Genomic DNA, 16,568 nt, shown 5'->3' on the forward strand with positions numbered 1-16,568 from the left:
CCTCCCACGACTAGAAATAATTGTTTGCTATATTTCTTTATTTATTGTTCTATGGTTTAAGTAAAATAAGTTTAAGAACTTATTTGTAAATAGTAATAATGTATTATACCTAAAATGTGACTATTTTACAAAATACTAGTCCATTAAAACACAGCCAAGTCAGGTCACTTTGTATAGCCTAAAGGCCAGTTTTATATTCTTAGAAACAGTAACATAAATGCACGTGTGTTGCTTCATTGCAACTTCTGTAATGTTAGCCAGGCACGGCTGGAAAATCAATATAATAAAAATAATAAATATATATAAATGTATATTGTTATGAGATTTAAGCTATTTAGATTAAACATTTGTGTTTTCATATTATAATCTGTAGTCATTCTAGAACGAAAAAAGCATAATTTATATTTACTTCCCAATTTTCTACGGTGGTTACGAGATCGGTCAAATCGATCGAACTCATACAGAGATTCATTAGTTGAAATAACAGAAAATACAGTTTTTTCTTAAGAAATGTTTGATAATTATCTGGATGTTATAAAGATTTTGCACATGAAATTTGAAAATTATCTGATGCATAAAAGTATTTTTAATCTTAAAATCAAAATTTCTTTGCATGTTGGATAGTCAACACATGTAAACAAAAAAGGCATGAGAAAAACATTACTTAAAAAATCTGATATTTTGCATACAAAAGCCTTGTAACATTTACTGATAATCTGCAATATTTCGTGAAGATATGCCTATTAATTTAAAAGTCATAGCTTGAAAACTATATTAAGCAAAAAATGGTTACGAGGTTAGTCCCACGGATTGAGCCTGTGCTGAAAGAGTTTACACAGTTACTTACAACTGTTTTATGACCTTGCAACAAGAAAAACTTACGTATATAAATTATTATGGTATACTAGTCCTTATTCTGGTAAAGCATGATCTATTGATTGTTATTTGTGTGATATTAAATCACATGACTGTTAATAATTTTTAACAAAGAGCATTTTAACTCAGACTTTGTACATTGCATTCATAGCCAACCTGATGAACTCTGGTATTGAACAAATGGCATTGTCGGCAGTGGCATGTAATGAACGAATGCTAGGTCAAGATGCTATCATGTTCTTCTGTTGAGATGCTATTGTATTATTCTTACTTGAAACCTGTAGCGTAAGACCAGTAGACAGATTTGTTAAATATTATCATCAGCCTTCATGTGATGTAACATCATAAGCGTTGATCAGTAAACTGTTTTCTTAAACGTACAGAACCTTTAATACTTAATATATTTTGCTGGAGGTAGGCATAAAGACAAAGGAATCAAGTAAACTGAAAACTAATCATACCACAGATTTGTGATGACTTTCCAACTTATAGTTCTTCCTCTTTTATTTAACAATGCATTAAAAGGATGTAACATGAATATTCATGTTTACAAACTTCTATAACATTCAAATAATAGTTTCCACAAACAAAAGGATACAGATTAGCAGCATCAAAACAACTTCTCAGATCCATCACCTAAAATCACAGGAAATATTAATAAATATTACTTTCTTTTAACTAGTGATAATTTGTGTGATATTTCTTTAATATAGTACTTATTTTAAAATCATAAGTAATGTTATTCATTATTGCCATGAATCCAACTGGTAATTGTTAATACAAGTTCATTCTTATAGTGAAACGGAAACATTTTCTTTTGTTTTGAAAATAGAATTTAGATAATTCTAATAACAATTAAACAATATTTAAAGCTTACATACTGTGCCACAACATAACTAGAGCTAAACTTTATTATAAGTTTTTTAAATTTCCTTTTTCCTTAATATTCACCTATAAAAAAACAAATTTATGCTTTTGTAGAAACCTTCACTAACCTGCGATGAACCACTCGAAATAATAATATTCTGAAAAAAAACAACAACAAAAAACATGTTATTTATGCCAAAAGTTCATGTCTAGTTTGAAATAAAACTTAACATATTGAAAAAAATTAGCTTATATTTATAATCACTGGTTATATTTCTAAAAAAAGTTTTAAACTTGAAAGCTCACAATTTTTACATGCATACACGTAGATAATTCATGGAATGTTTAATAAATATGGCAAATAAAACCTGCTTTTCTGTCTGATGTTACCTAACTTACATAATGTTATTCAGTAAGATATGATATCTAATGTAACAAGTTCCTTAAAACTAAAACACTAAATTGAACACAAATTTCAGATATTTGTTGTTCTATGTTGTTACTCTAATATTAATGATTTTCATCAAGCAAGTGATAATTTATATCTTTAAGCTTTGGTTTTCTCCTCCAATACTGACTACTATTTCCATTTTTAAACTCTTTCAAAGAGAATTGGTATTTGTTGCAAATATATACAGCTCTTTTACATTGTATTTCTGTTTGTTTCAGATATTCATGCAAAACTAAACAAGGGATATCTGTGCTAGCCATCCCTAATTTTGAACTGATGAGTGGAGAAGGCAGCTGGTCAATAACACCTATTGCCAACTCTTGAGCTACTCTTATGGGATCTGACAATCATTCCTATAACACAGCTATAGCACTAAAGTGCAGAGAGTGATTTTGTGGCAGCAAGACCTGGAAAATGGACCTTGAGATTCACAGTCTGGCATACATAGCCCAGCCCAGCCCTACACTGTACTTAACAGATAAAAAACAGCTTGGTTTTGTTAACCTTGATAAACATAGAGTACATTCAAATTATCATTATTCATGTTGACTATTCAATCCTTTCCATATAGGTATACACCTTATTTTACCAAAATAAACAGCATGTACCATCAAATACTTAGAATGGCACTCTTTCTGTAGATCTGTATCTTGTAGGTTCAAATGGTAGCAACAGCTTTACTAAATGTAAGAGTAACATAAGCTTAGTTCCATGCATTACAAAGAATGTTCGTTCTATGTATATTAACATCACTCTTATTTTTCCAAATCTATTCCTATTTTCAAGCTGTAAGATACAAAGCACATAATAATAATGAAGGTTTTACCCACACATCTGAGTATAACGAAAAGCTAAGATACAGAAATCACAAGTTTCAAATCTATAAAAGAAATGTACGTTTTAGATTAGTTTTACAGCTGAGAAATACTTATGTGATATACCATTTTACCAGTAGGTGAGTGATGTGATATACCGTTTTACCAGTAGGTGAGTGATAATATCTGCTAAGTGTTACACGGTTTTACTGGTAACAGAGGAAGACAAAGTTCAAAAGGTGTTACACACACATACCACTTTGTTTGTAAGCTGAGTTAGAATACGACTGTTGGATATCGTATTCCTTCTTGCAATCCGATCTTTCAAACAAGGAGCATATTGAATTTCAAAGAACATTCCTCTAGTAGATGCCTGAAAGAAGAATGAAACCAAGGTTGTTTATATGTACCAAATATTTAATGTTGCTTTCTTGACCTTGGTTTAACCGGTGCTTTGCTGGATGTCCTGTCCAGCTCTTATTATATTTATTACAATTATATGTAGATGAAATGTGTGTAAATTTGATTAAAAATCATTCTTTGTCTTATTTATGAGTAGTCTATGTTGATCATCTAAACCTAAGTTATCATTGAAGAACATTTAAGTCTACTGTTACTTTGTGTATATTTTGAAGAATATTGCTATTCATGACATAAGATAAACCTATAAAGTAAAAGAATAGGGAACCATTAACCTGATGTAAGATATTACTATCAATAAACACATTTTTTTAACTTACTCTTTGAGTAAACATAATCAAGTATTCAAAAGACACACGTGACAATCAACTGCAAGATGACTACCCAATATATTTAGTTTTTAACGGAAATAAAAAAGAAAAACGGAACAGTGAAGAGAATTTTATTACATAACAAGCACATCTTCAGATACTAAACAATTATGTCTGCAAAACTTTAGTAATTACTATTTAGAAGTAAGCAGTTAGGACTTAGACAGACAGTTGATAAAGGTAGCTGAGGAATTTATACATACTATTTGTTTAATCTCTAGTTTTAACTGTTGATAAAAATATAAAATAGTCTAACTAATGATACTTTAGGCTGTTTATATTCAGACTTTTCAAACACGTTTCCTGTAAAAATTAGTGTAATTTAATAAAACATTTTACACTATCTTTGATTACGTACACGTAATAAACAGAATACACAAAGTAATCTCACATTACCTAGATTTTACACATTAATACAGACAGTAGTATTACTCTAACAAAGCACAACATACTATGTACACAAAACTATTTTATGAAGGAGCTCAATGAACTGCACCCTCCAAAGACCAGTATTTAATTAACAATTATAATCCATTTTAATTTACTTTTTTTTTTCTTCTGAATTACAAAATGAAAGGAAGTTTTGTGAAAGATCAGAAAATATAAATATTATCAAGTTTTATGATTAAATGACAGTAGGTGGAGCTGAACAAAGACAAGCATCTTTAGCTATATCTTAAAGACAGGGGATGCATAATAATGAGTGTCCAATAACTGCGATAGGGTAGTACACGTACACTTCAAATCTTACCTGTCCCACCTGTTCTCGTTTAAGAGTAAATGGTAGCCTAGAAGCTAAATCTAAACAGATGATATCCACCTCCATATTTCCGCATACATGCTGAAAAACAGTAAAATTAATTAAACTTTAATACATTAAATGTAGAATGTTCACCAGTATACCTGTTGAAAAAAGTCTTGTTGTTTTACAACAGCTGATGTACGTGGAAAACCAACAAGTTTCGTTTTCAATTTATTTAATTAAAGATTAGAATACAGGGTGTCCAAAAAGTCTGGAACTATAGATGATTTGCAGCTTTTAAACATATGACTGATTATGGCACTGTCAGAGCACGAGAAGCTCAAGTTAATCATGCTGTGTGGCAGAAAAGGTTGCTGCCAAACTTAATACACGCCATCCAGAAAGAGAGAAAAACATTACTCACAGTGCTGTGGGGAAGTTGCTAGATAAATTTAATGAGACGAGTGTCGAACCATTTACAATGACATGAATACGTTTCACAGTGTTCAAAAAGAATTGAAATACCATCTCCAAATTTGTTTTGAATTACAAGAGCAGTGTGTGGAACACATTCTGTAAAATTCATTAAAATGCCTATTTTTCTAGACTTTTTGGACAACCCTTAGTACAGTGACAAAAGATAGATTTTTAACCACATACTGTTTCGCTATACAAGTTAATTACCGTCATATTTTTCTATAACTTATAAATGGATAACAACAAAAACATACAAGATGTTTTTATTGCATGCAAACAGTTAACATTTATACCTGAGGCTGAGGTAAAATCAGACATCTTCTCTATATTTCAAAAACCTTTGTAATGGATAATTTGTGATCCTAAACTTTCTACTTGAGATTGATTCATAAATTAATTTTATTTCTGAGAACAGTGAACAAATGAAAGTGTACAAAATGAGTCAAACAACAATGTTACTTAACATTTTATTCATATCAAACACAAATAACTAAGTACAGCTTTTTCATATTTCATAACCACGCATTGCAGTTTTTTGCTTTTATTTTGCATAACATAGCAAATTTATTTTATGCTTCTGTATTTTGTTATGTTGAATCGTATTTATTAGGGAAACTCAAACTGTTTTGTGCGTAGGTGTGAACATAAAACAGATGAAAAATTATGCTTCACAAACTTAATCCATAGCAGGTTGTTTGGTAGAGACTGTTAAAGTGTGAACTTATAAATATCATTTCAACTATGTCTCTCGTAGCCCAAATGTTATGAAAAGTCTTGGCACTGCTTGAAAGGCCTTGTCAGCACTGGATGTAATAGGTAGAATGTGGTTGACATATTACTGTACACTTTCAATCAGAAGTTCTTATCAATAGTATACAACTTGGAAAAAAAACATCATTATGGAGGTTCAAAAGTTAGGGATTTCTGGAATAAATCAGAAAAATCATAATTTCTGTAATCTGGTTTCACTATTTGTATTGATGTTTGGAAAAATTGGGAATTCTAAATTAACTTGCTACTGACTAATAAATACTAACCAGAAGGAATTTTCAATATGGGTTACCTGAAAAATCTTTTCATTCATTGGTTGAACAGCCAAAATATCATATTTTTTAGCAAGTGGTGAACGAGTCTAAAAAAAAGAGAGAAGAAATATGAGATTCAACATAACTTAAACATTGATAAGAATAATGCTGAATAAAATTGTTTGTGCCTGTGTAAAATATAATTAGAAAAACAAACTTTTCATGACAATTATAGCCCTATGAAGTAAGTGGATATCATAAAATATATATCTGATCCTTATGTTTTTAAATAAACTTATTCAAAATAATTTTTTATCAAAGATTATCTGTAATTACCAAGCATTGTTAAATATTTAAAATTATCAATTTTCTAAACTTACAACAAACGGCTTTTCTTTAACGTAAACACATCATTCAGCTAGTTTAACACTTGCTTTGATGACATGTTAACTTCAACAATTTATCTAACAGGAAAGAAATTAGAAAAAACTGAATTTTCCCATAGTTTAAATTTAAATTCTTGCATACTTTCAAGATTCCAGTTTCTTGTGTTACTTCATTATTCTTTATTTGCCAGCGGATTATTATATTAACTTCACAGTTTTCATACCCCCTTAGGCAATTTTTCTTTCTGGGTGAAGGTGTGTCATGCATTATCAATGTTAATGTTCTGGGTGAAGATATATCCTGTGTTACAATGTTTATTTTCTGGGTGAAGACGTCATATGTTACAATGTTTACTTTCTGGGTGAAGACGTGTCATATGCTATCAAAAGCACATTAACTACTGATGAATTAGAAAAAGAAATAGCTATTTTATGTGAAATAGGATGTAACCCAAACATTGTAACGTATGACACGTATTCACCCAGAAAATAAACATTGTAATGTATGACACGTATTCACCCAGAAAATAAACATTATATGTCTACTACTAACTAAGAAATATCCACAGCCTGTGCTTGAATCTACATCTATAGTAGTGCTTGGAGGTTCATGCTCTAGCAACTGCACCACCAAGTCACCAGTAGACATTCATCCTCACATTATAGGGTGATTCATTTGTAGACCCCTGCTGATACCTGATGATTCCTTTTCATTCTTGTCAACAAGGGATTTTAGTGGGCTATTAATAATCAAATCACTTTTTATTGTTTTTTTAAACTTTGTCAAACAACATAAAACTTAGTGCCATAAAACAAATGTTTAACGTTTGCATATAATTGGTAACATTTACTATAGCTAAGTAAGAATAACTTAGGATAAAATTTTATTTAAGAAAAACAAAAAATATATATTCCAACTCACAAAATAAAATTTATAGATATTTCTTTACTCGGAAACAGAGATAAATACTTGTTATTATACAGTAAGAATCATTGTGCGTGTCACATTTTTTACTTACAAGATGATGGCACTGGTTGGTGTCACTGACAACACAAGTTAAACGGCTTTTAACTTGAAAGGTTTTTCCTGCAACTTTCACCTCAGCCATTTCAAAGTCCCCAAGTTTAATAACAGGAGGTTCTGGAATCTAAAACAAATAAGAATTCATAAATGTATTTAATATACATGCATATTATTCACTCAAACAGTTAAAAACATACTTTTCGTTAAGCCTAGCTTTCAATATCACAACACAATTTTCAGTTCTACAGAATGCTAACAAGAAAAGGAAGACCTCCGAGATAGCATTAAGATTGAACAAATTAAGAGTAAAGTAAGCTAACAAATTTGGATAGCTAACTGAAAATTTACAGTGTTGTAAGACATATCAATTTTAGCATTTTTGAGGGATTGTCTGATTACAATTTTTTTAAGGTTTAAACATTTTAAGTTTGTAACATTCCTTTCCTGTAATTAATTTGATCTTTTATTTCTTTGACTGCATTTTGAACATTTATGTGCTTGATTTAAATCTTTACTTCCATACATTAGTTTGTTAATGGTCCAGTAAGAATATATATTTAACTTATCTGAGAAGAACTGTTCAACAACCTTCATAAAAGTCTCTATTATTTAGAAATGTTTTTTTATATAGCCAATGCCAAATTTTTAAGAGCGCCAGGAAGCATGTTAAGATAAAATAAGCATATATAACCCCAAATAGGATTACAACTAAAATGATTGCTAAAACAAAAACTGTGTAACTAAACAGACACAATAATAATCTAAACCATTAAATAAATGTCTTGAAATACTTACTGAATGAAGCACTGAATGCTAAAGTGTGTGAGCAGCATAATGTATTTGTGTTACATAACTGAACATTAAAAACAGTTTTAGAAATATACAATACCTTGTGCAGAAGTACCAAGACATGTAGCCACAGAGGAGTTCTAAAGGTCACTATCCTTGCTAGTATACATATTTTGTGAAGCAAGATATTTTTCTAATTGATTGGGCTATTAATTACCATAAAAGCTTTATTGAGGTTTCCTGAAATCAACAGCAATCCAGTCAAGGCCTTAGACAATAATTAGCTATTTCTAAACTAATACAATAATATAAACATGAATTACACATTACCATGATAGATTTTCATGCCTTGACTTTTTCCAGATACTATAACAATGTGTATTAGATGTTAGAGATTTGTTTTCATCAAAGTTAGAGTTGTTTCAAACACCTGAAGCTCTTATAACAGTTAATAGTTTGTAATAAAACATTAATATTAGGCCTATTACATTTTCAAATACTACATTCTTAATCTAGACCCTTAGGGATTTTCAAGAGTTAGAAGAATGTATAATAGTATTCCAACCACAATATATTTGTTACATCTATAGTCAAAGCATTTCACTCAATCCAGAGCTCTTCAGACCAACTAGGATAAAACAAACACAGCAGTGGTAAGAACAGTATTTATATAAGTCACTTGACACAATAACAATTGTTATGGTGTGTACATCTTTTACAAGCTGGTGAGGAATGATAACAATTACATTTGAGCATTTCTAATTAAGAATGTAGTGTTTAAAAATGTAATAGGCCTAATACTAATGTCTTATTACAAATGTAATTGTAATCGTTCCTTGCCGGCTTGTAAAAGATGTACACACCGCCACATTTATTTGTTACAGAATTGATTTTCTATTGTTTAAAAGTTAGAATTCTTGTGAGAAAGATGTTTCCAGATTGTTCACATCTAAAATAAGAGAAAATACAAATTGTTTAACTGTATGAGTAATGGTTGTTTAAAACATTTTTCAAAACAGACATCCTGTTTATAAACAATTGCTACAATTGTTTTTATAAATATGATTATAAATAATTATAACTATTTAATTTAAAACTTTTGAAATTTTTTTAAACTTTTTTTTTATTTCCACATCGGTCACATTACCAAAAATAAAGATACAAGCTTTGAAATTGCTGGATTATAACTCAACTCAACTAATTATCTATAGAATACATTAATGTTATTTTACTTTGTTTAACTTACTGAGGTTACTTTAGGACTATACAGTCAACACTCATTAATCCAAAGTACTTTATTATTATAACTGAAGCATCTTCTTTCATGTAAAAAATAGTGAAAATTTGGTTACAGTGATGTACAGTTAACTTTTAAAACGTTAACTATCATTGTAAAAATGAAACATTAATGCAGCTAATGTAGAGGAATCAAATATTGTTTTGATTATCTTATTACAAGTTCCAGCATTTACGGTAAGGAAGATTTTTCTTGTAATAATACTTACTCAGTAAGTAAACTCAAACCGAAACTATTAATTGTTTTTATTAGTTAACATAATAATACAGTATTATCCAAATAAGATTTTCTTGCCACATTCCTTCCCTAATAGTTTTCAAACTCTGTAAGATGAAGTTATAACTATAAAGTTTTACTGATGTTATTCAAATATTTTATTCTTTTATGTTGTTGACTTTACATTTAGTCTACTTGAAGAATTCCAAAAATTACTAGTTTTTTTATGTTGGTTAAAAATCCATTTGCTTAATAAATAAAATCAGATATGATTATCATTTCCATTAATTGGTTAGAAAATGTTTGAGTAACTGCTTAGTTATAAATACAACACATAACCCTGTGGTAAACACCTTATGAACACATAATACAGTATCGTCTAGAACAAGTCTGGACAAAGTGCAACTAATAAGTGAATAGACCTTTCTTTGTTTCTACACATTAAGAGTATTGCCTGTAAGAACATTTTTTACCTATACTTACAACAACTTTTTACTGTTAAACAAAAAATATATCAAAAGGAAAAGGTGAAAAATTTTCACGATACTTAATTTATTAAAAATTAAATTAAAACCTTAGAGTGTGTATTTTATATCTTAGGATAGCTATTGAACTGTTGGAAAGGGTTCAGAGAAGAGTTACCAGAATGGTGCCTGGGATGGAGGGGGTTCTTATATTTTACTACTGTGTGTTAAAGAAGAAATTTGAAGGTAAGAACAACTGTTTAACATACATTAGTGAAATATAAGAAGAAATTATATTTCACTAATGTGTGTTAAACAGTTGTTCTTACCTTCAAATTTCTTCTTATATTTCACAAATGTGTGTTAAACAGTTGTTCTTACCTTCAAATTTCTTCTTATATTTCACAAATGTGTGTTAAACAGTTGTTCTTACCTTCAAATTTCTTCTTATATTTCACTAATGTGTGTTAAACAGTTGTTCTTACCTTCAAATTTCTTCTTATATTTCACTAATGTGTGTTAAACAGTTGTTCTTACCTTCAAATTTTTTCCTTCCATTTGTTGACCATCAACGATCACATTCAGGGCTACAACTTCAAAACCTACTGTAGAAGTAAAAATTGATTGTTTTATATGTGAAATAATAAACAATTACTTTTTTTTGGCTATATTTGCAAGGTAAAGATTTTCATTCTTTGAATGTTATAGCACTGAAAGATTTGACTTTCATAGTCTTTTGACTATTTTTTCTTCATTTCCTTATATATATATATACACCTCTTTTCAATAAATTAATTACTGAAACATTTAATTGAAACTCTTAAGTTGAACAAATGCTAATAAATTAACATTTTCTCAGTAGAAAAGTGTTAAAAGTAATTCAGAAGAATAAATTCGTATCATCAATGCTACATAGTCTTAAAATTTTATATAAACTGTAGTGAGTAAAAGACAACTCAAAGTATCATACATATAACATGTACAACACCACCATATGAACCCTAGACTTGTTATTTCAACCTATCCTTGTAGAGGGTTTAAAAGTGGAGGAATGCACTTGCACAATCATTTTGTTTTTCCTGATTGGCAAAATGCGATTAGCAGGGCTCACAGGAGTGTTTTTGGAACCTTTAATGTTTATAATAATGAACTTTTTTTGTTGACATTGTAATATATATATATATTATTTCTTTGTGACACAAAAAATTTGTTAAGGGCTTAACCTATATAGGCCACTTTCATTATTCAAAACGGCTGACAGTGACTAAGCAAATGCATGGAATATGAGATACAATGCTGAAAATGTAAATTAAGTTTTAATGAGTAGTCAAAGTCATGAAAACTGCTAGTATTATAAAGTGTAAAATTATGTAATTATGTCTGAGAAATTTAGAGAGGCCTTAGTTATGTGATAAAATATTTAATGATTCTGATACCACCTAATTAAAGAAAGAAAGGGAATGAGCTTTCAATCTAAAGAGAAATGGAAAAGTCAAATTGTACTCACTAACTAATTAACCCTACTTGTGTCTTTACTTATGTTTTGTCAATTCTTCACTACATAATCCACTTCACATCATAACAGTTGTTGTTCATGCAGTTTGATAACATAAATAACATCTCAGGCACTTACTGAGCCTGTTGTATCTCGGCCAGCCTGATAAGTACTGGTAATGGGCAAAAGGCCTGTCGACACAGGATATAGCAGATACAGTGTGGTTGACATATTTTTATACATTGCTTACTTTCAATCATGACATCTTAGAATGACAGCTCTCAATATTTCATGACATATCCAAACATTTGAAACAAAATATGTATGTTTTAATTCCTATCACCTATATAAAGGGTTCAAGTATGTTTCTGTCACAAAAAATGTTTTTAAGTTTAGAATAATCTTGTATTTTGAAATTAAATATTTCAGGACTATTAAAACAAGTAAATTAGTACAACAGGATAAAATATGCATTTTTTTGTTTAAGATATCTGTTTTTTATTGAAGGGATATGTAAGAGAAAGGGGAAACTGACAAGGTAAAATGACGAATGCATGGTAATATGCATTACTTATATAAATACAGCTCCAGATCGCCAAATACCAGATTCATACGAGTCCTTAGACAAGCTTATCAAGATAAAAAAAAACAACTGTTAATGTATATTGTTTTAATGAGAACACAACTCTTACTATCATTACTTCACAATTTTGTCTTTCAAGACTTCCTTGCACAGACACCATTCAGAAAGGTGAAAATTTAAACCCACTAATTAATTTTTAAGAAGTCATTTATTCTTCTCTTAAACTACTGTAAACGGCTGACCTCCACTGCTATTGACAGCAACACATATCATAAGCCAATCACCTTGTTAGAAGATCCGAGTTGTTACTAGAGTCTAGCCTTTTTTTTCATAATATTAACTTTTGATCAAAACAAGCTACATAATTAGAGCAAAACTAAAAATCAAACTTTCAATGAGTATAGCTAATTAAATGTACTTTTATTTGTGAAACTTCTGTCCTCTGGTCCTATTATCTTCAGAATATAGTACAAAGAAATCAGAAGCCTTTATCTTATTCAATCTTCAGATAATCTTTCTATCATCCTAGTAGCCCTTCTCTGAACCTTTCTCACTCGAGTTAGTATTCCTTATTGGATAAGGAAAACATAACTGTACATAGTATTCCGAGTTATTGTTGTGAGAAATAATTACAATAACATAAACATCTATCAAAATTATCACTACCAATACAGCACTGTTTCAATGGGTTGAGTGACTTATCTACAACTATGCCAAGATCATCATTTTCTTGAGTCACAATACTTAGTGGGTTTCTATCTATATTAAATATATGATCAAAATTTTGATAACCTGACCAATATATGATCCAAATTTTGATAACCTGTACCATCCTTAATACGACTAGAATTACCCAAAAGTCCAATGTTATCATGAAACTTTACTGATTTTGCCCTTATCAATGATTAGTGTCATTAATCAAAATAAGAAAAAGCAAAGGCCCAAACACTGACCACAGAGGCACTCCATTAGTAGCAACAGTCCTCTTTGACCAGATGACAGCAATAAAAAATCTCTAGCTTTCATCCAACCAAAATACAATCTAATTAACTAATTTTTACCACAACCCTACCAATGTGATTTTCTTTGCTACTTCTTTCAGTGGCACCTTATAAAATGCTTTTGAAAAACTTAAGTCCACACTTTTTTTTATTGTTCAAACAACAAGTATCATCTTTCAAAAACAAACAACCAAACGAAAATGAAATGAGATCTTACTCTTAGTAATAAGAATACTGATGCAATAAACCATGCAAGACTAATTTTAGATATATTAATTAAGATTGTATGTAGTCAAATGATGAAAGAGAGAGAGAGATTTCATGAAGTGGTTCAGGATAGTTTTTGTACCAATGAGGAAGGATGCGATTTCACTTATATTTTTAACCACTAATGAGGATAAGGAACATTTACGGAAGAGTGATCATTGCTCATAATTAGTTTTAGTGTTTTGCAACAGGTTGAGCTAAAAAGAATTTATAGTTTTCACAAGAAAAGATGTTTACAATGTTCCTTACCCTGAGTATTCTATAGGAAATATTAGAACTGGTCTAAATTGTAGATATTAATCCCACAGTCTAAACAGAAAGGTTGAATAGTTAAAAATAGCTAAAGCACTAGGGACAGAGAAGGTTTAACCCATGGTTTTAAAGGAGGTCAGAGATCACATATGTGAGCCTTTCTCTTTCATTTTTATTCTTTGCTAAATAATGGAGAGTTACTGCTTTAGTATTTTTCAAGAGTGTGATAAGAGTTGACCCAGATGTTATAGGCCAGTTAGTCTTCCTTCTCCAATAGTGAAAGGATATATTTTTGAGAGTGATATAACTGAAAGCCAACATGGGTTCACCAAGGGTAAATCTTGCCTTATTAATTCTGTTTTTTTTTTATACCTTAGCAATGACCTGCTTTGATTCAGCAGAAATCAGTTGTTATTTTTCTCTTCAAATTCATTTGTAATACATTTTAGAAATATAATTTGTTTATAATTATTTAGCATTCTTCTAAGTTGAAACAACTTATACAGAAGGGTAAATTTAAGAGTTCAGGCTCTGGATGACATGATAATATATATAGTCTCATAATGTGCTAACTGAACAAACAATTATATGGATAATTCATCACTGGTTAATTTATTACCACATGACAATAAAATGTTTGAAAGTTGATTCATAATTTATTAGGCCTCCAATGATTCAACCGAATGTCTGATAGCTTAGGACACTAAAAATTAGGCTTCAATATCCATAGTGGGTACAGCAACCAGTTTTTAGCATTACAAGTCTTCAGGCTTACCACTGAGACAATGAGGGTCAGTTAGTGTAAAGGAGCATTTATTTGCAAATTACCATACACAACTGTAGTTAGCAGAAAGAAAACTGAGATGGGAAATATAGTGTTGTGTGGATTACAAGTCAATATTAAAAAATATACATAGTTGTTTTTATGCAGCAATAAAATGTGCATGTTTCCTATGCACACCAAATATTACAGTCTGATTCCACAAGTTGTCTTGAACTTTGAATTTGATAATGGCAAACTTGAAGAATTAAAAGGAAAAAATATATTTTTAATGTTTAATAACAGAACTAATGCATGAAACAGTTTGGACCATTTAACTTTTAAAGTAGTATACTTTCTTTTACTACACTGACATTAGTTTACACCATGCCAACAAATGCAGAGAATGAATTTTTGGGCTAACCAATTTACTAAATTCTATTTCTAACATGCACAACCAGAGAGATTGCATACCCTTACTCCACCGAGTTTATGTGTGTTTATATTGCATAACGTCAAATTTCACCATCGAAAATCCTTATCAAATCCAGAATGATCAAAGATCTGGATCATATTTTATATTGTGCTGAGGAGTCTCAACCTTAAGTTAATGTACCCATGAGATTTGGTACAAATCCGATCATACTCTACAGTTTTAACCTAAAACAGCAAAAATGCCCTATCTCCCCATTATAAAAAATGCTTCAAAGTGACCCAGAATCCGGATCAAATTTAGGGAGAAATGTCCCATATTGACTTCCCATCTTTTGTAAAATTTCGTGTACATCGGTTCATAAGTTTTCGAGATACGCGCGCGGAAACACAAACAGACACATACCGACCCGATTGCAATTAGGCCTAAACAGAAAATTTGCATTCTACCTCTCTGGTTTGGGTAGTCTGGTGTCTTAATCAGTTAATAACAGTACTTACATTTTATAGCCATTCTTACTTTCTGAATTGATATTTTTTCTTCTTCTCTAGGCCCATCAATAGGCTGAATAATAATATTTAGATCCATTATACAGAATTATTATTCAAATACAACCTATTATTGGTACATGAATAACGAACATTAACATTACGATTTCCCCCACTTCCTGCACTACCATGTTTTAACATCAGGTTTATAGAAAAACGCGAAATAAGATTGTTTTACGGTTAACGAAATATTCATGGAGTAACTTGGTTGTTATTCACAGTTAATTAAAAAACAAATCAATAATACAATGCTACTTCAGCTACACTTTTTTTCACAAGATAGGGCTATATTTTATTATAAAATAAATCATTATCAATATCTGTAACATTAATAAGGTGGCTCTTGAACCTTTGGCAGTGGTTTTTGTAAGGTGGTGTAGCTCTGCAGCGGAATAATAAGGTATTATTTTTTCTTACTACCTCCCTTTTAATTTTTTAAAATCCCAGCAAACTTATTTAAACTATGATAACGAAGAACCAACTTTTTAGAAAATAAAAGTTTTTAAACGGCTTGACTGGATAATTAAAAACTTTATTATAAATGTACGACGTTTCGACAAGGTTTTGACGTCCATGAAATAAAAAATAACCACAACTGGCAAAACTTTCCCACGTGCGGGGCTGAAGGGGAACAATTGTACCTGAACACCCCTGTTGGGAAGAACAAGGAATTATCGCCTTGTTTTATCTTCCTTCAAACAAAATTCCTGCCACGTTTAGTTATATATATGTCACCTACTATTAGCGTTTTGAAGTTTTTGTCCAAATTTACTGATGATAGGTAGAATTTCCCGAAAGAAAGTCAGTGAAATGAAGCATTGCTACCTCGATGTATCACGTATAAACTTGTAAGATTACAATTTTCTCATCTTCTTCCTCGCAATTCTGGAACCGTTTTAAGCTCCTCACAGGTCAACGATGCTCTCCCTCCTATCCTATTCTTGTTGATGGTGCTGCACCTTCTATATCTTTGGACAAGGCCGACCATTTTGCTACTTTTCATGGACAG

General features: G+C 30.3%; 1 protein-coding gene across 1 annotated transcript in view; it reads right to left on the minus strand.

Annotated features, from left to right (window-relative positions):
• Positions 1–15,781, minus strand: part of LOC106474173 (ribonuclease P protein subunit p30-like) — a 19,371-nt gene extending 3,590 nt beyond the window's left edge. Inside the window, exons 1-8 of the mRNA XM_013934864.2 lie at positions 15,512–15,781; positions 10,758–10,825; positions 7,450–7,578; positions 6,083–6,151; positions 4,552–4,641; positions 3,266–3,382; positions 1,872–1,901; positions 1,475–1,512 (exon numbers count right to left, since the gene is read on the minus strand). Coding sequence (XP_013790318.1) covers positions 1,475–1,512; positions 1,872–1,901; positions 3,266–3,382; positions 4,552–4,641; positions 6,083–6,151; positions 7,450–7,578; positions 10,758–10,825; positions 15,512–15,599 — 629 coding nt within the window. The 5' untranslated portion in view covers positions 15,600–15,781. The remainder of the gene's footprint in view (positions 1–1,474; positions 1,513–1,871; positions 1,902–3,265; positions 3,383–4,551; positions 4,642–6,082; positions 6,152–7,449; positions 7,579–10,757; positions 10,826–15,511) is intronic.
• Between the last annotated feature and the right edge of the window lie 787 nt (positions 15,782–16,568).

The sequence above is a fragment of the Limulus polyphemus genome, unplaced genomic scaffold, assembly GCF_000517525.1.
Source record: "Limulus polyphemus unplaced genomic scaffold, Limulus_polyphemus-2.1.2 Scaffold6910, whole genome shotgun sequence".
Lineage (NCBI taxonomy): Eukaryota > Metazoa > Arthropoda > Merostomata > Xiphosura > Limulidae > Limulus > Limulus polyphemus.